At 39.7% G+C, this 22,103-nt stretch overlaps 1 protein-coding gene across 1 annotated transcript in view; it reads left to right on the plus strand.

The window, feature by feature from the left end:
* The window catches only part of CCDC175 (coiled-coil domain containing 175), a 69,495-nt gene extending 51,714 nt beyond the window's left edge, over positions 1 to 17,781 (plus strand). Inside the window, exons 14-19 of the mRNA XM_065871670.1 lie at positions 3,785 to 3,923; positions 7,866 to 7,945; positions 9,416 to 9,568; positions 12,792 to 12,894; positions 16,256 to 16,299; positions 17,611 to 17,781. Coding sequence (XP_065727742.1) covers positions 3,785 to 3,923; positions 7,866 to 7,945; positions 9,416 to 9,568; positions 12,792 to 12,894; positions 16,256 to 16,299; positions 17,611 to 17,781 — 690 coding nt within the window. The remainder of the gene's footprint in view (positions 1 to 3,784; positions 3,924 to 7,865; positions 7,946 to 9,415; positions 9,569 to 12,791; positions 12,895 to 16,255; positions 16,300 to 17,610) is intronic.
* The last annotated feature ends 4,322 nt before the right edge of the window (positions 17,782 to 22,103 follow it).

Below are 22,103 nucleotides of genomic sequence, written 5' to 3' on the forward strand. Positions count from 1 at the left end.
GAAGCAGATGCTGACATGGAATTAGGAGTGCAAAGGTTTATTAGGGTGTAATGCCAATGAAAGGACTGGGCAGGGACCATTATGTAAACTGCAAACTCTCTGGGGAACTCCAGAGCAGGGATCGTCCATTAGAAGAGGCCTGCCTTGGGCAGAAATGGCTATACCCTTGTACCATCTCTTCGCTCACACAGTTAGTTGGAAGCCACCCCTCAAAGAGCATGGTCTTGGCTAGATAGCCAAGGCCACTCTGAAGGAGCCAACCACACTGGAGGCTGTCAGCTAACCACACTCCTTGCCACAGGACAGTGAATTCTTCCTTGAGGGTAGATCTAAAAGGGGCATCCCCAGGCTTGCCACACCTTGTGAGAACTTTGTCTTTCACTCTGCATGGGCTGGGAAGCCAGTAGTAGGTTCTGAGTGAAGATGATTTATTCTGAAATAATCTGATTTTCATTTAAATAGGATCACTCTAGCTGCTATGTTGGGCAGAATTTAGGAAAGCCCTGGTGGATGCAGGAAGACCAATCAGCAAGCTAGAGCAATACACCAAGTGGTTCAAGTAGCCTGAACCAGAATGATAACTGAGGAGGTGGCTGGAAGTAGTCAGCATCTCAGACGTTTTTTGAAATAGAGCTGATGGAGGTTACCAGTCGTACTTAATGGTAAACAAATGAAGGCAATCCTCTTAGAGTCAGGAATAAGACAAGGACACCATTTAACATTGCATTCAAGCTTATACAATGAAATTAGGCAAAATAAGTAAATTAGAAGTATAAGGCTGTAGATGAGAAAATTTCTGCAGACAGTCTGCTTGCCAGGCTGTGTGCTCCCTGCAGGACTCTGTCCACCTGTGCCTCATTTACACAAAGTCATAGACAGATGGCAGCCTGTGCGCCATTATTATAAATCCCTTTTCCCCTTGAAAATCATCATCAACAACCCTGGGCACATTGGAATCCCATTTCTGCCTTTAGTTCAGTGGCATGAGGAGCCCAAATTGGAGAGGAACCGCCCTCAGATTTTGGTTTATGGAACCATTATTGTACCCTTGATAGTATCATTCTTCTCACCAGTAGTAAGATCTCTGGACTGACAGAGCCAAATTAACAGGGAGGGGGAGCAAAATCATTAGGTTTAATAGTGAGAAGGCCCACTGCATTCCCAAGGAAAAGAGCCCTGTATATTAGTCACTGGTTCAGAATGTAAACTTCCAAATCTTGAGAGGTGTTTTCTTCTAGGCGGTGCTGTGACTAATTCTTGTGTAGACTTGGCTCCGATACCCAGGGGCCTCCACTACAATGTTCCTGTCAGAGCTTGCAAAGCCTTCTGCGTCACTCTGATCTAGCACTGACACATTGATCACAGTTGGATCTGCTGGGTCCTTCAGCCCTGTGTCTGGCAAGGTTCAGTCAGAGAAACAGAGCTACCAGGAAAGGGGTTTATTAGAGGATTTGACCTTCTGCCATTGTGGGAGCTCGTTATGTAGTCTAGTGAGTCTTTTAGCTTTACATCTGGAGCCGGGGCCCAAAGGCAGCAGGGCAGGCAGTTCGGAAGGAAAGATGGACCGGAAGTGGAGAAAGCAAGGTCAAACTGGAAGTCGCAGGATGAGCGGAACTCATGAGCTTGGACTGGTACCTGCATTGGCCACTCTCCTTTCCAAGGCTTCAACGCCCAAAAATTGTAGCAGAAGCCGGAGCCTTTCATCACTGGGCTACGTATGCACGTGGCTCAGAACTCAGGGAAGCTGAGGGAAGATTTGAATGATCGGAAGAAGCTGTGGGCCTGACAGGTCACCCAGCTCCAAGAAGCTGAGCCAGCAAACACCACCTTGCCTGAGCTGTGGCAGCATCTGATACCCAAACCCTCACTCCTAGCATGAAAGAAGAGCGTGGTTTCTTGTCAGGGTGCTGCCGGCAGCTTCAGCCTTGTGCAGGCAATGGGAATGAATTAATGCATTCACATGCCTCCTTATCCCCCCAGGCCATTCTTTTTTACCAAATATAGTATAGATATGCGTTTCTTAATACTGCAGTCTGGAGAATTTACTCCTGATTCTGCATAGCAATATTTTTATATTACGGTGTTTTATGTATGTTTTTGTCTTTCTGTATCATTCATAAGGATTCTAATGGTAATTTGGAATGGGACAGCATATCACTGTATTAATTAGGGTGCGAGCAAGGTGCTCTATCAAAGAGATGCCAAAATGCAGTGAACATAAGCAAGATGTGTACTAAAGGGTTAACAATCCTCTATCCTTTACTAGGAAATTGACCTCGGCTTAACTTTCTGGCTCTTCCCCTTGTAGCCTGATAAAGGTGGATTATCAGTTGTATTATCAGGCAACATTGCTTATATAGAACAACCCTTTATTAGTATGCTGCATCTTGACCAGGAGAATAACTAGCGGGAAACCAGAGCATTGGGCTTTCCTGGATTTGGTGCCTCTTTTAAATGGGCATGTCCCTTGTATAGACCTAGAAGGTATGCCCAAGAGATGTTGGTTCCAATTTAAACATGGGGCTTCTAGACCAGGGAGTCCTTCACATCTACCCCTGTGGATCTCCTTCTCTGGCACTAACTTACCACTTTGGTGGGGTCAATGGAAACTAGCCTCTGGTAGGCTATGTTGTGAGGGCATCTCCCGCTGGGGGAGCATGTCTGGCATTGCTCTGCTGGCCCTCAGGGTTTCCTTTAAATTACGTGTGTATGCAACTTAGATAAAAATAAAAAATAAAAATAAAAGTTTTTAAGAGTAAACTGGGTCAGTTATGGCCAGTTTAAATCTTTGAGTCTGAGTATCTATTTAAGACAGATACTCAGATACTTCTGACATGGTCATTACAGAAGAGAGATGTTTATTTCTCTTTCCCGGTATAGGCTGAAGGGAAGGGGTGGAGGGCTGGAAGGGTAGCTCTGCCACCCTCGGCATGAGACTAACATCTGTGGGTCCAAGTGGCAGCTTCCATTCTCATCCTCTTCCAGCCAGGAGAAGGAGGAAGGACCTAAGGGGCACATACCCCTTCCTGTTGAGGGGCACACCCCACCTCTGCTCACAAACTCATTGGTCACACCCACCTGCAAGGGAAGCTGAGAACTCACTCTAGTTGGCAGCCATATGCTCAGCTAAAACTCAAAGAGTCCTGATATCGAAGGACAGGAGAGTGGATAGTAAATGTCAGTTGACTGTCTTTGCCTTAGTCACTATTTTAAATCCACCCGGACTTTCTAAGAGAGATTCAACTATATTCCACTTGAAACTAAATAAAACCTGAGTTTGAATAAATAAGCAGGCATTTTCATGTTTTACTTTCGGCACTCTTAACCCATTTATTGTAGTATCATATCCACTTACTTCTACCCCCTTCCCATTTCTTACTAACATCCACATTTCTTAGAGCTGGTATATATTTTGTTTTTCTGCCTGGGTTTTTTTTTTTTCCATAAAATATCAATCAAGAGAAAGTTTCTCAAATATGTTTTTGGGGTACACATTAGGTGGCAGTAATAGAACCATAGCAGTACAGCTATAGAACTGACAGGATCTTTGGAGAGCCCAGTGAATTTAATCTCCTAACAGTATAGATTGCCAGAGAGTCAGTGAGTCAGCCAACAAATATTTATTAAATATCTAGTATGTGCCAGATACCTTTCTATGCACCTTAGGATAAGAGGAGTCCAGGACAGACAGAACTTTTCCCACCAAAGAACTTACCTTCTACTCTAGAATGCTGTGTGAATTCTCCAAAATCATACCTCACGATCAGCTTTACTGTCTTTAAAGCAAAGATTCGCTGAGGAAACACAAATTAACAAAGACAAGGAAGGTGAACTAGTCGAGTGTCTTCCACAGCTTCAGGTGGCAGAAGAAGAATACACGGACAAAAACAGACAGTTTGAAAATCTCATTGATATTCTTACAGGTACATATGAAGCACTTAGTAATTGAACTCAAGCCCAGGTAAGGATTTCACTGTTGTCTGCTAACACAAAGTGGATCACAAGCCAGTGGTGAAATTCTCCCAACTTCTCCCATCACCTTTAACTCTCTATTCTCTAGTTTTTGCCTCTTCTATTAATTTCCTCTTCTCTGCACCACAATCTTACTGTTAACTCTTGTCAAATTCCTCCTTTTCTCTTTTAAAACTGTTTAAAATTAAGAAGTAGTAGCAACTGTATTATATGGTTTCTCTCTGTACTTGCTAAAGGTAGAACCAACTCCTTTATCTCCTGCCATGTGGAAAATTTTTTGTTTCTTAACATGAATTTACAGCTTGACTTTAATCATTTTCTAGCTATGACTTTAATCATTTATAAGGTATGTACTCCTTAGACTTTTTTCACTAATCTGCCCCTAAGGCAGAGATAGATAAGAGCTTGTCTCAGATCTGGGGGCTTCATAGAGAAGATGAAATGTGTCTGAAAGTATGCATATTTTGCATTTTATTACATGGCACACCATGTGTGTGTTTAATATAGAAAATAATTATTTTCTCCACAAAAATTGGATGTGGTCAGCTAACCCTGAACCCCAAATTTCACAGATCCAGAACCATCCCTAGAGGTGTGAGTCTTGTTTTGAATTTGGGGAGTAAAGGATCATTATCCAAGGATTTAGGTTATTAAGAAGGACAACTTCTAGAACTTCTATCTTCTAGATGATGGAAGAAGTGCCACTGGAATCAGGCCAGGACCAAAATTACAGAAAATGTGCACATTTTTTACTGGAATGGGAGTAAAAAATGTGCATTGTGGTGGGACTGACCAGCTGGCAAAGATGAATATGGGGATAGGAATTAAAGCAGTGTGTCAAAACAGGGTAGTCATATGGAAACCCAATATGGTCAAGTGTGAAATAAACAGATATTCAAAGTGAATAGTGGTAATTTTCAAGGAAGGTGGATTTTTAAGAATATTATAAGAAAAAGTACCTGGGTCTGGTTCCCATTCCTCAGTTGATTTTCCACTTTTGCCACATTTTCATTTAGTCAACTCAGTTAGGTTTTCTTGTTTTTTTACCACTTTTACCAAGACTTGCAACATATATGTACTCCATTCCCAATTTTCTACTCCCCCACCCTTCCTTCATCCCTTCTTGCACTGGGTGGAGGATATAAGAAACACAATGAGTATAAAAATAGGCAATATATTGCGGTATATTGCAAGAACTGATTCTCTTAAGTCAAAGAAGAGGGATAAAATACTGAAGAAAGTAGAGAAAAGAGAGGAAGGCAGGAGAAAAGAAGGAAAGGGGACATAAGAGCAATGTGCTTCAGAGAGTAGGAAAGTATACTTCACCTGCCAGGAGTGAGACTTATAGAGGGTAGAATATAAAGGCTCAGTACACATAAAGAATAATGTTGTGACTTGTGATTAAATATGATGGATAAAACACATGCATCTATCTTTGCTCCCTAATAAAACTTCATAAAATATGTGCAAAAGATTTATTTAAAGATATAAACCCACAAGTACAAAGAGACTGGCAGAGAAGACATCAACAGATAATAAATAACAGCAAATTGTTGGAAGGTGTAATTGGATAGAGGTATTAGCAGAAAAAGAAGTTTAACTAGCAAGTGCTCACAGAGGAGCATAGCATGAGGACAAGAAGTTCTCTCCTCAGGACCAGGGAAGTCTTGGACATTGGAGGACAGGGATACTGTGAAGCCCGAGATGAGTCATGGGGCTGAAGATTTGCTGGAAGTCTTTATGGCGAGCAGTTAGACCCCCAGGTCAAATATCCTCTTCTGTGCCACTGACTGACTATTCCTCCACAATGCCAGCAGAGAAATTGGGCAAGAGGGTTCTAAACTTCAGGATATCAGATATGGCTGAGCGCAGAAAACAGGTGCTGTTCTGAGACCCCCTTCCACTGCTCAGCTTGATGAAGGCTGCCAGCCAGTTGTGTTATAACTCTTCTGTGATCCCTTCCCCACCCTGAAGATGGTTGGATTCTTCCCTAAGGACACTGAACAGTTTCAAAGAGCTCCACAGAATCTAACATTAGAGAGCCCCCCAACAAAATGGGTGATCACTTCTGATCACTGTACAGTGAAGTCCACCCAGGAACCAAACCTTTTAGTCCCTCCCCCTTATGTAGGATTAGATAGTCAAAGATCACCAGACATCTCAGGAAAAACTCCAGCATGAATGACATAAACTAAAGCAGATAGAAAAACAGAACTTGGTGGAAACATAAACACAAATAACATAAGAATACTTTTAAAGATAAATTCTCAGGGAGTATATATTCTCTGTATATTATTATATATAATACATATATATTCTCTGTATATTGCTTAGAATATATGTTCTCTCTAGTATAGAGAATATATCTTAAAGTATATTCTTAGAGAAATAAGATATTGCATTTATGAAAAAGAACAAGATGCTTAAAAGAAAGAACAAAGAACAAAAAAGAGCTCTTAAAAATAAAAAATATAGCAACTAAAATTTTAGAATTCAATAGGATTATAAGAAAAGTTAAGGAAATCTCTCCAAAAATAGAACAAAAAATAAGGAGATAACAGGATAAAATGGTAAGGAAATTATAAAACTGTTCTGAGGTGTCAAATATCTGACTAACAGGAAGGCCAGAAAAAGAGGTCAGAAAATGGGAAGTATAAAGTTATCAATGAAATATTACAAACATATTTCTCAGAACTGGAGAATATGAACTTCCTATTTTAAAGGGCCTTAAAGGGCCTGTCAATCCCCAGTACAATATATGAAAGAAAAGACATTAAGCTACATCACTGTTGGATTTCAGGAGAAAAATAAAAAAGAGAAGATCCTAAAAAGCTTCTAGAGAGAAAAAGCAGATCTCACACAAGTCTGAGAATGGTCTCAGACTTCTTTACATCAATATCATAATAGAATTTAGAAGACATCGCCCTCAAAATTTTGAGAGAAAATAATTTCCAACGCTAGATACCCATCCAAACTACCAGTCAAGTATAGATTTAGAATAGAGATATAATTAGACATACAAGATCTCATTTACTCTGTCTCAGGAAGCTACATAAAATTTGCTTCAACAAACAGAGGAAATAAATCAAGAGAAAAAAAAAGGTATGCGATTCAGAAAGCAGGAGGTCCAACATGAGAGAGATGCAGAGGGAAGTCCCAGGAGGTCAGCTTTGCGGCAGGACTAAAGAAAAATGTACAGAAGGTAGTGGGAGAGGGTAGAGAAAGGGAACTGATGGATTACGTAACGTGTTTGACCACGTGGGAAGTAATGTTCAGAAAGATTTTACAATTCTGTTATAGATTTTGATATGAATTAATGACATGTACATGGAAAACTAAGCAATTCTTTTAAAAAGTGAGGTAATTTTTACCTCCAGGAAAAATAAGAAACTATAGAAGAAAGGAAGTGTAATCATACTACACTGTTTGTCTCATCAGTGAATAATATTTACATTGTCATAATGATCCAAACAGTTAAAATTCATTTAAACAAAATCCACAACTTCACGAGGAGGTTGAGGGAGGGAACATGGAGCTGCGGGTGTGGGCGGGAGGTGTAGGGATGGGGGTAAGTGGGCTGTGTCCTCTACTATGTTAGGAAGCGAGCAGAAGAAGTTAAGAAAGAAAAAAGTTTCTTAAAGAAAAAATTTTAAGAAAAAAATTTTTAAGAAAATATAAGAGGAAAAAGTTAAAATGGGTTAAAAATGGTTGATTCTGAAGAGTCAAACACAGGGGTGGATGCAGCATTGGGGAGTGCCTGACTTCCAGTGTTTGTTATAAGCCTTATCATAGTGTATGGCTTCTAAAACCAGGCATATGTCTTGTTTTGATTATTGTCTTTTAATTAAAGAACATTGTAGGTGGTTATTTTTTCCTCTCTCTCTTTTTTATAGCACAAAAGCAGGAGCAGAATTTACTGAATGATCACATTTCTCAATTGTCAAGAGACTTTTTAAGATACCTTGACAACACGGTAAAGAGTCAATGTATTCATTCTTTTTTCTTTTATTAGAATATTGGTATATACAGACAGTGATACTTACCTAGCACATTAGAGTTTTCAAGAAATTCACATTTTTTAAACTTACTCTGTTAATATCAATGTTTTGAAAGTTTTAGTCACAACATACACATATGTATATAGGTATATACATATACACACATATATATACGTGTGTGTGTGTTTGTATGTAGAGAGAGAGCAACTTCAGAAGCAATGAACATGTAACCTGGGACTTCCCCAGTGGTCCAGTGGTTAAGAATCCACCTTCCAATGCCAGGGGCACAGGTTCGATCCCTGGTCAGGGAATAAGATCCCAAATGCCGTGCCGCGTGGCCGAAATTTCAAAAAACAAAACAAAACAAAAAACTGGAAAATCACTGGGGAGGATTCAGTTTCCTTATTTAAAAGGTAGAGATTAGAGTATGCTTCCTAAGGTTCTTTTCAGATCTATTATTCTGGTAAACTCCTATGAAGACAAGGATAAGTGGGCCAAAGTTGTGGGTGTGGAGGGGGTGAATGAGATGGGAGCAGGTGAATAGATGCTTACTACCTTTTCAAATTTTATAATCAATACTTAATGATAAACATATGTATGTGGAGTTGGTTAATTAAAAATAAAATGTATTCTTTGAGAGTCACTGATCTCAAAAGTAACTTTCAGTGCATTATGGAAATAGAAACATATGAAGGGGAAAATTACAAGTAAGTATACTATATATATAATTCTATATTCTTTATAGGATGCTGCTAGGGATGATTATACAATGTACAAAGATTATGTGATTTATAGCAGTATAATAATAGAAAACTGCTTAGAGAATTCAGTAGAGAAAACTGTAGAGAACTCTGAAAAATCCATAAAGTAATATTCTTCTTCTTTTGAGAAATATTAAGTCCTCACTGAAAGAGTCTCAATAAATTCCACTCCCTGCTTCCCCATTTTTGCCAGGTAATTGTTCATATGTCAAAGTATATTCTGTTTTGTGAAATTGTCTCAACAACTTAACTTTGGCTCTTAACTTGGGATCCATAGACTCGTTTCCCAGAGTCCGTTCGCTTTGGAGTTTATATAAAGTTTTTCAAGGGAAGGTGTCCATAACCTCTGCTGATGGTCAAGGAGTTACAGTTGACCCTTTAACAACATAGGTTTGAATTCTGTGGGTCCATTTATATGCAGATTTTTTTCAGTGAATGAGTACTACAGTACTACGCGGTCTGTGGTTGGTTCAATCAGCGGATGTGAAACTGGGGATACAGAGGACCAATTGTAAAGTTACACGCAGATTTTTGAGTGGAGGGGGTTTGTGCCCCTCACCCCTGCGTTGTTCAAGGGTCAGTTGTAATTAGAACCCCTCTCTGAATGTGGTCCAGGCAAACTAATACACTGGGGCCCTGCTAGTTGAACTCTATACAATAACTGTGGGTTTTATGTTTGAGCAGAATAAAGTGAAGCAAGAATTAAAACAATTAAGAGATCACGAAAGCCATAAAATCAAAGCTCATTTTGAAGTTCTCAAGCACTTAGAAAATGAAATCTACGTACATGACCTAAAAACAGATGATTTGCTCTTGGAAAATAAAAGATTAAAAGAGGTAAGTTCAAGTGCACTTCACTTTGCACAATGGTCTTGGTTGATTGTCTACATCTGCACTAGTTAGAAGAGAAAAGGAGAGAATAACTCTTAAAACTTTTTAAGTGAAACTTAAAGTACACATAGAAAAGCGCCCAGATCATAAGTGCACAGCTTAATGAATACACTGGGTAACCAACACTTAGATCAAGAAACAAAGCATCAACAGAATCCAGATATCTTCCATTGTGCCTTCCTGTCACTAACCTCCTAACAAGGGTAATGCTATACTGACTTCTAATACCATAGGCGAGTTTTGCCTGTTTTTGAACATTCTATGTATGAAATGATACAATATGCACTCTTTTGCCCAACATTATGTTTTTGAGGTTCATTCTTATTACTGAGTGAAGGTATGATTCATTCATTCCTTAGTTCTGTATTGTATGTATGTACTGTATTCCATTGTATGACTAATACTACAGTTTATTTATACAGCCTACTGTTGATGGGGGTTTAGAGAGTTTCTAATTTGGACTATTACAAAGAGTGTTGCTATGAACATTCTACTACATGTTTTTTAGTGAATAAAATTACATATTTCTTTTGGGTAAACATCTCAAGTGTAATTCTCGAGCCATAGGGAGGCATATGGTCCACTTTAGTGCTCAGTGCCAGTCTCCCAAAGACGTTTCACAGCTGCCACTGCCAGCAGTAGTGTATGAGAGCGCAGTTGTTCCTCGTTCTCTATGAAACTCGGCCTTTGTCAATTTAATCATTCTGGAGGGTGTATAGAGGTGTCCCTTGGTGGTATTAATTTGCATTTTCCTGATGATTAATGAAGCATCTATTCATACGTTGTTGGCCACTTGGATACCCTCTTTGTGAAGTACCTGTCCAGGTCTTGTGCCCATTTAAAAAGTTAGGTCGTCTGTTTCATATTGATTGCAGCTTTTTGTAAAGCAACGGAATTTGTTCATCCAACAAATTGGGGTTCATCCAACCCCTAAAATTAAGGTCTCAATCTCAAATGATTAAATTTTACTTATTTATACTTGAGTTACTTACTTGAATAAGTTACTTATTTGAATCTGTCACTCACTGGTAACCCTGTGTGACTTTGGGCAGATCACTTAACTTGTGAGCTTCATTTTTCTCCCCTTAAAATGGGAATAACTCCTAAATTCATAGTGTGAAGGTGACTTCTTTGTAAACTGAAAGTGCAAAAGAAATGCAATTAAAAAAATATTTTTTTCTGGTAAACCTTATTGACCTCAAAGGTCAGGATCTGTATCAATGTATTTCAAGAGTTTTGCACAATGCCTCACATGTAAAAGGAATCCAGTCCCATTTGATGCTCACAATAACCTGGATAATATATGTGGATATTACATTATATCCCTTTTATAGATTAGGAACTGAGTCTCTTCGGGTTTTTTTTGAATTTTTAATAACCGGAAAAATAAAAACAGTCCTACAGCGGTAAGACGCTAAGGGGATAATCTCTTTACCTCTTTGAGCAATTTTTTTTTCCATTGATTAAATGGCAACAATTTCCCCACTAATGTCATGTGTTTTTTGGTAGAATTAAAATGGCGGAAGAGGTACTAATGTACTTTGAAAAGGTAGATGTGCTCTGCAGAGCCCAGGTACCATGAGCAAGAACCTGCACACATCTGACACATCTTCATTCTAGCCCTTGAAACAACCTTGTAAGAAATTTCATCCACCTGTGAAATATTCCACCAGGCTGTCTTCTATCAAGATGATGTAGATTATTTATTAATCTAACTGGAATTTGCATTGCTGTTTTGGCAATGGGTGAGCAAATGGATGGCTGACTATGTTAAAGACCGATTCTAAAAGTTCTGTTTGTGGATTCAAGGTCCACCTACTAGCCCCTGGATGACCCTATTCGTTTATCTTATTCACTTACCACTCTTTGTTTTAATGATCGCATCCCTTCATTCAACAAACATTTTAAGCATCAGTGAGTCCCAAACTCTAGGGAAGGCACAGTGAATACAAATATGAGTAAGACACGGTCCCAAGCCCTTAGAAAGCTCGCAGTCTAACTGGGGAGATGAGTATACAAATGGAATTACAATTTGGTTGTTAAGTGTGACAGTCTACACAGGGTGCATATACAGAGTCACCCAGAGCAAGAGCACCTAATCACACCGCGGGAGGAGCTCCAGGAAAAAGTCTGACAGGGTGTCATTAGCATACAGGTAGGCTTTACACCTGGGAGATGGTGAAATTCCTCAGGGATAGTGAATGAGAACAGTGAGGTGTGAACAGAGTTCTGGAGAAAGACAGCTTTTAAAGAGTCAACAGAAGAGGAGACCAAAAAGGGGGACTGAGAGAGGAAAGTTGGAGAGTTACGAGAGGCCTGCTGAACTAGGCAAGTCTACGAATAGTGATCTGTGTTCAAAGAGAGCAAGAATGATGACTTGGACCTGGCTTAAGGTGACTTGCACTTTGGTTTACTACAAAACCTTCCAGCAAGCCATGCAAAGACTGCCACAAGATCAAGGCTGCATGAGAGACCCTCTGAAACATGCTTATAAACACAGTCCTCTGGAACAGTTCCATGTCTACTTCTCCAACGGTACCAGACACTATTTCTAAGATTTTTATCAGTAGTTTCTAGTATTTGACTATTTCTCTCTTGAAACTGGGCCAGTGCCAACATTATATCCCAAAGCCCATACTTTCAGAGTTCCCAGAGACTATAGAGGTCCTGAGCATTGGGTGGTCAGAACAGAAAGCCATGACTTTAACACTCAAACCACTGCTACCACTGCCACCCAATGCAATGAAACATCCAACTGGAGTGAGCAATTCCATAGGCTCTCCTGACTTGATCTCTGTGAGGTCTTATGAACGCCTCCAGTGAGGCGTCAGTGCTGCCTGGTAACATGTACTGAACACACATTTTGCAAAAAAAAAACTCATTTTTTTTTTCCTGTGAAGACAGTGTGTTTAGGCAGAATACCTTTTAATTCGTTTTTGTGGCAAATTCAGAATACCATGTTTACTTGGCTGTTGAAATGCTTACCAGGAAGTAATGTCCTTTACCTCCCTCACCAGAATGTAAGCTTAACAAGGGCTATGTTCGCCACTGTTACCCTTGTACCTAGAATGGTAGGTCGCACAGAGGAGGAATCAATAAATGTTTGCTAAGTGACTGCATGGATAATTAACTGAACGGCTTAAAGCAAACACATGCCTTTAATTTCCAGTATATTGCATACATAAAGAACAGCACAGAGCAACACAGAAAGGGAGCAGAAGACCTCATGTGCACCTCAAGTGACCTGTCATCTCAGCTGACAGCTCTTCAGAGTAAGTAATGTGTCATGAATGACCTTTACATATAAAAAATAAAGTTTTGTTTAAATCAGTTTTACTGGTTTGCATATAATAAAATGCACCCATCTTAAGTTCAATGTGTTTTGACAAATGTACATACCACTAGAATGACTAGTACCACAAGAAAGATATAGAACATTTTCATCATTGAAAAACGTCCCCCGTGTCCCTTTGTGGTTGATTTCCCACCCTACCTCCAATCCCTAGAAACCATTGAGGTGCCTTCTGTCCCTAAGGATTAGATATAAATGGAATGATAGAGCATGCACTCTTTTGTACCTGGCTCCTTTCGCTCAGCAAACTGTTTTTTAAGATCCATCCATGTTGTTGCATATACCATCATTGGCTCTTTTTTACAGCTGTATAGTAGTGTTCCATTAAATGGATATACCATGTTTTGTTTATCCATTCGCTAGATGAAGGACATTTGGATTGCTTCCAGTTTGGGGTTGCTATTTGTTTATAAGTGTTTTTGAGGGTATTTGTTTTCATTTCTCTTGGGTAAATACAAAGGAGGGAATCGCTGGGTTACACCGTTAGTGTAACAGGTTTAACTTTATAAGAAATGGCCAGTTTGCCAAAGTAGTTGTACAAATTTATCATCCCACTATCAATGGGATACTCCACATCCTCACCAACAATTAAAATTGTCAAAACACTTAAAATTGTTAACATTTTAGCCATTTACTAGGCATGTAATGATATTTCCTCTTTTTTTTTTTTTTGGCGGTACGTGGGCCTCTCACTGCTGTGGCCTCTCCCGTTGCGGAGCACAGGCTCCGGACGCGCAGGCTCAGCGGCCATGGCTCACGGGCCCAGCCGCTCTGCGGCACGTGGGATCTTCCCGGACCGGGACACGAACCTGGTCCTCTGTATCGGCAGGCGGACCCTCAACCACTGTGCCACCAGGGAAGCCCCATGATATTTCCTCTTAATTAAGTTTTCCTGTTGACTAAGGTTGTTAAGTACCTTTTCATATGCTTTTTGGCCACTTAGACATCATTTTTTGTGAAGTGTCGTGAACAAATTATCTATTACAGCATGACGTTACAAATTACTTTGCTCACAGATTGTCAATTTGGTTAGAACTTAGTGGAGGCAACTCCTGTCTGTTCTACATGACATCGGTTGGGGCAACTTGATGGCTGGGGGGGTAATTCAGCAGCTGGGGACTGGAATCATCTGAAGATCCACTCACTCACACTTCCGGTGTCGATGCTGGCTCTCAGATGAATTCAGGGGAGACTGTTAACCAGAACACCTCCATGTGGCCACTCCATGCATGTAGCTGCTTGGCCTGCTGTGTTCCAAAAGTTAGCATCCCAAGAAAACAAAGTGGAAGTTCATGGCGTTGCTGTGACTTGACCTTGGGAGTCAGAGTACCACTTCCACAATGTCCTAATGGTTGAGGCAGTCACCAGGCAAAAGGGGAGGGGACAGAGACATCACTACTAATGGGAAGAGTGTCAGCATAATGTTGGGGGAAGAGCATTTGAGATGAAATGTACTGTGGAGCCGTCCCTGGAAAATACAACCTGCCACGTGTCTGTCCACATCTTTTGCATATTGCTTTGTGTTCTTTATGTTTCTTATTGAGTTAAAATCGTTATATAGTCTGGAAATGAGTCCTTTTTCAGTCTGAGGCTTGACTTTTCATTTTCTTAATGGTGTCTCAGAAAAGAAGTTAAAAATCTTCTTTTGAACAAAAACTGCTTTATCTAGTTTGTCTTTTAGGGTTAGTATTTCCTGTGTCCTGTCGAATACATTTTTTTTTCAACTTTTTATTAAGAAAAATTTAAAACTTACTGAAAAGTAGCACATAGAATAATGAATCACATGTGCTCATGTCTAATACATTTTTGCCTAAGCCAAGTTCTCAAAGATTTTTCCCTACGTTATCTCTGAGTTTTTAGTTTAGCTTTTATGTCTAGATCCCTGATTCATTTCAAGTTAACTTTTTCATATGGTATGAGGTAAGGGTTGAAATGTCATGGTTTTCTCTTATGCGTATTCAATTGTGCCAGCACAATTTTTGAAAAAAACTCTCCTTTTAGCACTGTATTACTCAAACGATGTTTTTAAAAAACCAGTTTTATGAGTCTGTTCCTTTATTCTAAATATCTAACTGTACACCAGTGTCACACTGTCCTGGTTACTGTAGCTTCATATTCAGTCTGGGAATCATGTAATGCAAGTTCTCCACATTTGTGCTTCTCTGTTAGAATTATTTTGGCTATTTTAGATCTTTTGATTTCCATATAAGTTTTAGAATCAGCTTATTAATCTATACACACCACACACACATACCCCTGCTGGGATCTTAATTGGGTTTGTGTTGAACCTGTAAATCAATTTGGGGAGAATTGACATCTTAACAAAATGAAGATTTACAATCCAAGAACACAGTATATATCTCCATTTATTTAGAACTTCTTTAATTTTTCTCAGCAAGATTTTGCAGCTCTTCATATTGTTTTAGAGGTCCTCAAGACAGTCACCATTCTTGGTGATTAGCTGGAAGGATTCACAGGACTCAGAAGTTGTTATATTTTATAGTTATTTTCTATTACAGTGAAGGGTACTGAGTAAAATCAGCAAAGGGCAAAAGGGCTTGGAGGAAACCAGGTGCAAGCTTGCAGGCATCCTCTCCCAGTGGAGTTGCAAAGATGCACTTAATTCCCCCAGCAATGACGTGTGACACATGCAAAATGGTGCTAGGCAGGGGAGCTCACAGGGGCTTGGATGTCCAGGGTGTTTATTGGAGGGGGTCAGTCACATAGACATGCAGTGCCTGTGTGAATGACCTCAGTGACTCAAGCAGCTACCGAGATGCTCAGGTGGTATTTCTCCTTTACGCCATTAGTATGGGAAATTGCATTGATTGATTTTGGAATGTCAAACCAATCTTCCACTCCAGGGATAAAACGTTACCACTTGTTCAAAACCTATTATTGTTTTCGTATATTGCTGGATTTGATTTGCTAATCTTTGAGCAGATTTCTGTATCTGTGTGAGACTGCCTTGCTCTGCTCACACCCCCAGCAGAGAGCCCAGTGGTCATAGCGCTCACATTTCTCCCCCTTCTTTCAGGTGTCACAGTTCTGTACTGCGCACTCTCCAGTATCTGAAAACTGGAGATTGAAACAAATATACTTGTGTTATACATTTAGTCCCATTTTCTCCTTGTTTTAAGTGGGAGGGCAAGTGTTGTTCTGACATTTTGGAAGTAGGAATTTTTAGATAAAAATAATTTTTGAAAAACAAATAGCGTTACTTGAATAAAAATGTTCAAATTATTTCACTAACTTTTGCATTTTAAAAATCTTTAATTTAGCACAATATTCGGATTTGTGGACTGGATTTTGGACTACACTTAAGGTGAGCTTTTTTGTGTTGCCTCCATAAGTATCATATTTCTAAGATATTCACCTACCTAATAAGTGTGTGTGTAAGGAAAGAGGTCAGGATTTGCGGGGAGTGACAGAGCTGGTGTGATCATCATATCCTGAAATGTATCCTTTGTGCTGTTAAAAAACAAATTTCAACTGAGTAAATTTTAAAGATCTTACTGGCTTTATTCAACACTTCATGAATCAGGCATCATTTAAGCTAGCAGACAGGAAGGAGCCCTGAGGAGCTGTACAAATGAAAGACTTTTATAGTCAGAAGGGATCAGGAACAAGGAAGTTATTCCAGGCAAAAAAGGCAGGTTGGCTGTTGCAAGGTCACTTTCCTGTCAGGGATGGCAGGGGTCTACTAGGCAAATTACCTGACTAGTACTGGTCAGGTAGATTCCTGATTGACTGGTTTAAGATTCCGTTTCTGAGAGAGCTGAAACTGTAATTAAGTCTCGCAGTTTGGTGACATGGGGTTTAGTGTAAGTGACTCCATTTTGGGCCTGTTGTCTTGTTTTTAAGAGTACCAAACATCACTATGAAATCTTAATCCTTTGGGAAGCTGTCTTCCCACTCTGCCACTTCAGTTAAAGTGGGAATGGGGGAATTACAATTTTTTTTTTCAAGTACAAACTGAACACAGATCATTTTAGGACAAAGTTGTCAATTCTGAACTCCATCTCTCCTCCATGTTTTACCAGCCATTCACCATCTGCAACCCTCCCCCCTTTAGAGGGAGGTAGGCTGTAGTTTAAATCCTGGTTCTGCTACTTTCTACGTATTGGAAGTTTACATGTGATCCTTGTTTAACCCTTAAAACAGTGGCTAAGGGAAGTGTTAGTAGTGCCTTTTTTAGATGAAGCTACAGAGGCTCAGAGAGTTTACGTGACTTGCCGAAGACCAAACAGTTGATGAACTTATGGGGATTTAAAGCTCAGATCCAGCCTGATTCCAAAGTTCTTTCTCTTAAGCTTTAAGCCATGCTGAATCTCCTCTGCAATTCTGTGCTGCTCTTAAGATGGGCTGGCTTTTTTATACCACCACCACTACCCTACCCAGTTAAAATTTGGAGTTCAGTGAGTACTCTGTTAAATCTTCTCGTTTGCTAATCCACTTTTCTGAGATCCTTTACAGAACCTTGTGAATTTGCTGTCTACAGACACTTATTTTACATGACTAGTACCAATTTTACCTATGTATTTTTGTCTTGTGCATGACTCACTTATACAAAATATGTTTTTATTTATTTTGTTGCAATTTATATTCACATACCCCCAAATGCTACTTTTTAAAGGAATTGGTAGAGAGTGGTAATGAGACCTTGCAAGAAATAAAAAATCTGATAGAGAAGCTGTATGGAAGACAAGAAAAAATTGAGCAAATCAGTATTTGGCTTCAAGAGGACATTGAAGAGATGCGTTTTCTTATGGAACAGGAATCGCAGACGGACCTTCTCAGTAAGTAACACCTCAAGAGCTTTGGGTAACAAAGACCTTTCTGCTATTCTACTGTAGCTGGTGACATCTAAAATAGCAAAAAAAAAAAAAAAAAAAAAGAATACCTATCAATAATTTAGTTATCCCCAGTAATCCATTCTCAATAATGTCACATATGTTCAATGCATGTTGATTCTCATTTGTGGGGTTGAATATGGTAATGCAGCAGTGTTGGGCAAGTCTCCCTTCCATCTGAGTGAATCTCCTAAATAACTGAATCTCAACTTCTTTCTGATTTTTTAAAACATTTTCCTCCCCAAATCTTTTTAAACTCTTTTACATACTTCCTTGTCTTCTTAAACAGAAGATATTGAACATCATTTTCCCTTTTCTTCCCGAGCTGAGTTTAGCATTAAAAACAGCAACAGCATTAAAGACAGCAATAGTTGCTGTTTTCTAGTGATGCCTTCTGGGGCTTCTGAGATGATAACACATCCTATGCAACACGATTGACTCATGAGCAAGCAACCCGGGCTCTCCAGAGGAATATCATCCTCAATCCCTAGTCTAGTGTCATGTTAGACACAAGGGCTACAGAACTCCTTCCAGATCAGGGCTGCAGTTAGAAGTGAAGGTGAATCCTCACACAGTACAGCCCAGAGGTCCCAGGGCCGGAATCCCTTGGGAAGGTGGGATGGTGGAGGTAGAAGGGGCTGGTGAGAAGGAAGGAGAATAGAGCGTAGGGGAGAGATGGAGTGGTGAAATGAAAATAATGTCATCTGGCAAGTGTACAGATCTGTTCGAGGTTATTAAGGTTTAAAAGCATCATCATTAGAAAAGCAATATTAAAGGTGGGTTGTAGAAAATTTACAAATAAGATGAAATAAAAGTAAAATGAGAGAAAGTGGTACAACTAAAACCATCTCAATATTTGGTAAAAACCAATATTCTGAGGGTATTGCTTGACAAAAGAAATAATGTTTTAGCAACCAATAAGGAATTTTGTGGGTGAACCTTCTTATCAACCTAAAAGCTGTCTTGGTGGTCCTGCTCCAGGTTGGTGATACCTATTATGTCTTAGTGCATAAGGGTCCCTGGTGAATCTTGCTTAACTCTGCATTTTCTTTGCTAGGTCAGGCCATCCCTAGCAACTGTAGAGCAAGCAGAATTTTAAGAGCCAAGTCATCTCTAGGTGTCAATTGCACTGTTTTCACACGAGCAAATCTTCCATTTTTGTCTGAAACCTGATGGAATCTTTGCATTGGAGCAAAAAAATAGACTATATTGAAAAGCTAAACCCATGGAATAACTAATACCATATTCCCTTTTTCATTTATTTTGAGTACTGTCTTATTGATAACCTATGGAATGTGGAGGATTGCAGCATGGAAAAAATTGCAGGGCACCCAAACGAGAACAAGCTGAGGCATAAAGCTTGGTAGAACAAGGGAGTCAGTGCCACCATCGCTTGTTTTTGCCAGAGATTCAGAGGCAGGTGCGGGAGTGAGAGAGGTTTAGTGTGGGGAAAAAAGGGAAGGTTTCAGGTGTGTCCCGATTGGAGGTTGTTTGCATGGGGAGGCTGGTAACAGGCTGACTAGAAGGAGGACAGCCTATGTGATTGATTAGTAAGCATACTTGGCTTTTCTCTGGTTGGTCCCAAGTTAGAAGAAGGGTCATAATAGAGGGAAGTTCGTGGTCATTGATCAAGTTATGACTGTTCTGGGCTCATTACATACATGGTCATTGCATGGGTCTATTGTCATGTATGGTGTGGCCATTGTTGGTTTGTATATTCAGTCTCAGCACGGATCTTAATTTTTACTTCCATTTTCAACTTAAAGTATCATGTTCAGAAAAGAGTAATAGTCGCTTTGAGTGAAAACCAACCCAAATAAAATATAAATAATAGGCCAATTCAGCATGTGCCATTCATTTTTATTTCATCCAAATGGTACAATCATTTAATTAAAATTTAAGTTCATTTGATAGGCAGTCCGTATATACGACTCTTAATTAAACCGTTCTTATTCTAGACAACTGGAACAAGTTCCAGTTAATATTTATTATGAAGTATCGCAAGTATGGAAAGTATTGGCTTGGCCAAAAATTTCGTTCGGGTTTTTCTGTAATGCTGCCCCCTCCTGTTTTTATAGGGCTCAGAGCTAAGAATGGTTTTTATATTTTCAAATAGTTGGGAAAAAATCAAAAGGATAATACTTCCTGGTGCCAGAAAATTATATGAAATTCAAATTCCTATATTTGTAGATAAAGTTTTATTGAACCCCAGCCATGCTCATACAGTCACACATTACATATGGCTGCTTTTGTGCTACAATGGCAGACACTGACAGGGACCATGTGGCTCGCCACACCTAAATTATCTATTACGGAAAAGATTTGCCAAACCCTGAGCTAGAGTATTGCATCTTCTCCTTTGATCACTCATGGAGTGGGTGAGATTTTTTTGGCAACATGGCAAACCCTAAGGATCCTAGGCCATGCAATGATGAACATGTTCTGTTACACAGTGACCAATTCCGGAAAAAATTAAAATATTCTTTTTGTTGTTGGAAATGAAAAGAATATCACTTAATTTTATAAGAAAAAACACATATTTCTACTGAAAATATTTTCAGTCAATAGATTACTGATTGGAGGAATTTCAATTTAAAATGTCAGTACTGTTTGCAGCCACTGAAATGTTCCTAACTGGGCATAGTGATACTTGAAATTCCTCCTGTTTTTAAGGTTTCATCCATGTTTCACTATTAACACTAAACTGAATTCCACAAGTATTTACTGAATGCCTATTCTGTGCCAAGTACCATGTTAGGCTCTGGGGTTACAGTGGTGAATGAAAACAGGTATAATCCCTGCCCAAATGGAATTCACAGTCTAGTACAGAAGCCGGCAAATGTTAAAAGGCCATAATATTTTTTGGCTTTGTCACCCATAAGGTCTCTGTAGCAACTACTCAGGTCTGCCATTGTAGCAGAATTGTCCCTGTAGTTTGCCCACCCCTGACACAGTGGGAGAACCAAGTATTACGCAAATGTATGTAAAACCTCTTGTCATAGGAATTTTACAGGTGGGGTATGAGAGCTATGAGAGAACCTTAGAGGGAGAGAGACTTGACCTAGTTAAGGAATCGGGAGAGGTCTCTGGGGAACTGGAAATGGAGCTGAGACGTAAAGGAGGATTTCTGGATTCCCTTACTCCACTTGTTTCTGCTCCTGGAGCACTGGCACCACATGGGCTTTGGAGGAAGGTGGACCTGGGATCAAATCTCAGCTCTGCTTCTTACAGGTTATTTAACTTCCACTCTTCAGTTGCCCTGGTTAAATATGAATGCTAACTAACAGGAATAATAAATAATGCCTCAGACACAAATTAGGCACTGAGATCCCTGAAATCTTCTGCCCTCCTGAGGAGATAAAAGTCACCCTGGCTCCTTGAATTACTTGAACATCTCTGAGGCACCTCTCAGCTCTTGGATATTTCGCGTTGAAAGTATTCTGTCACTGATGGACTTCTAGAGAAGCCCTTGATCTCTTCCAGCTTAACAGCCCTCTCCTGCCCTCTTCTGGCCACAATGTGTCACTGTGGCCCTGCAGGTCCTGGTGCTCTCCTTCAGGGTCACCGCACTATCTGTATTAGCATACTGAATACCTTTGAGCCCTGTACTAGAGCACATGCCCAGTTACTGAGTCGAACAAAACCAGTCCCTGAAACTGGTCATACACTGTGAGAAGCAGACAAGTGAAGAGATGATTAGAATATGGTGGATTCCTTCTAGTGAGTGGCTATGGAGGGTAAAGAGGCACCTCTCAATCTCTGGGGGCGTTGGGAATATACAGGGATGTCTTCCTGAAGGAGCAGCTGACATAAGCTGGCCAGGAACAGTAATAGCGTGGCTGAGTGGAGATCTGCTGGGGGTACCAGTTGGCAAGAGTGGGGGATAGGCTTGGCCGAATGTGAAATGCCAGACTTCATCCTGAAAACTAAAATCGTTACTTTTTGCTTTAACGTTCTTTCTTGTAAATTAAAGGTAAATAAGTTAATTCTTGGTGTATACCTAAACCAAATAGTAACTGTGTACAGATTATTTGTAAAGAAGTATTAAAAATAATTGTTTTAAAATTCCAAAAATCCCTGAATATTATACCACGTACTATAACTTAGGTTACAGATAAACACTTTGTGTGCTAATCAAATATTTTAACTTGATATGTGCTCTACAGAAGACATTTTTAGGCCAAGAGATATTTTTTTTTTTTTTTTTTTTTTTTTTTTTGCTGTATGTGGGCCTCTCACTGTTGTGGCCTCTCCCGTTGCGGAGCACAGGCTCCGG

The sequence above is a fragment of the Phocoena phocoena genome, chromosome 2 (genome assembly GCF_963924675.1).
Source record: "Phocoena phocoena chromosome 2, mPhoPho1.1, whole genome shotgun sequence".
In the NCBI taxonomy this organism is placed as follows: domain Eukaryota; kingdom Metazoa; phylum Chordata; class Mammalia; order Artiodactyla; family Phocoenidae; genus Phocoena; species Phocoena phocoena.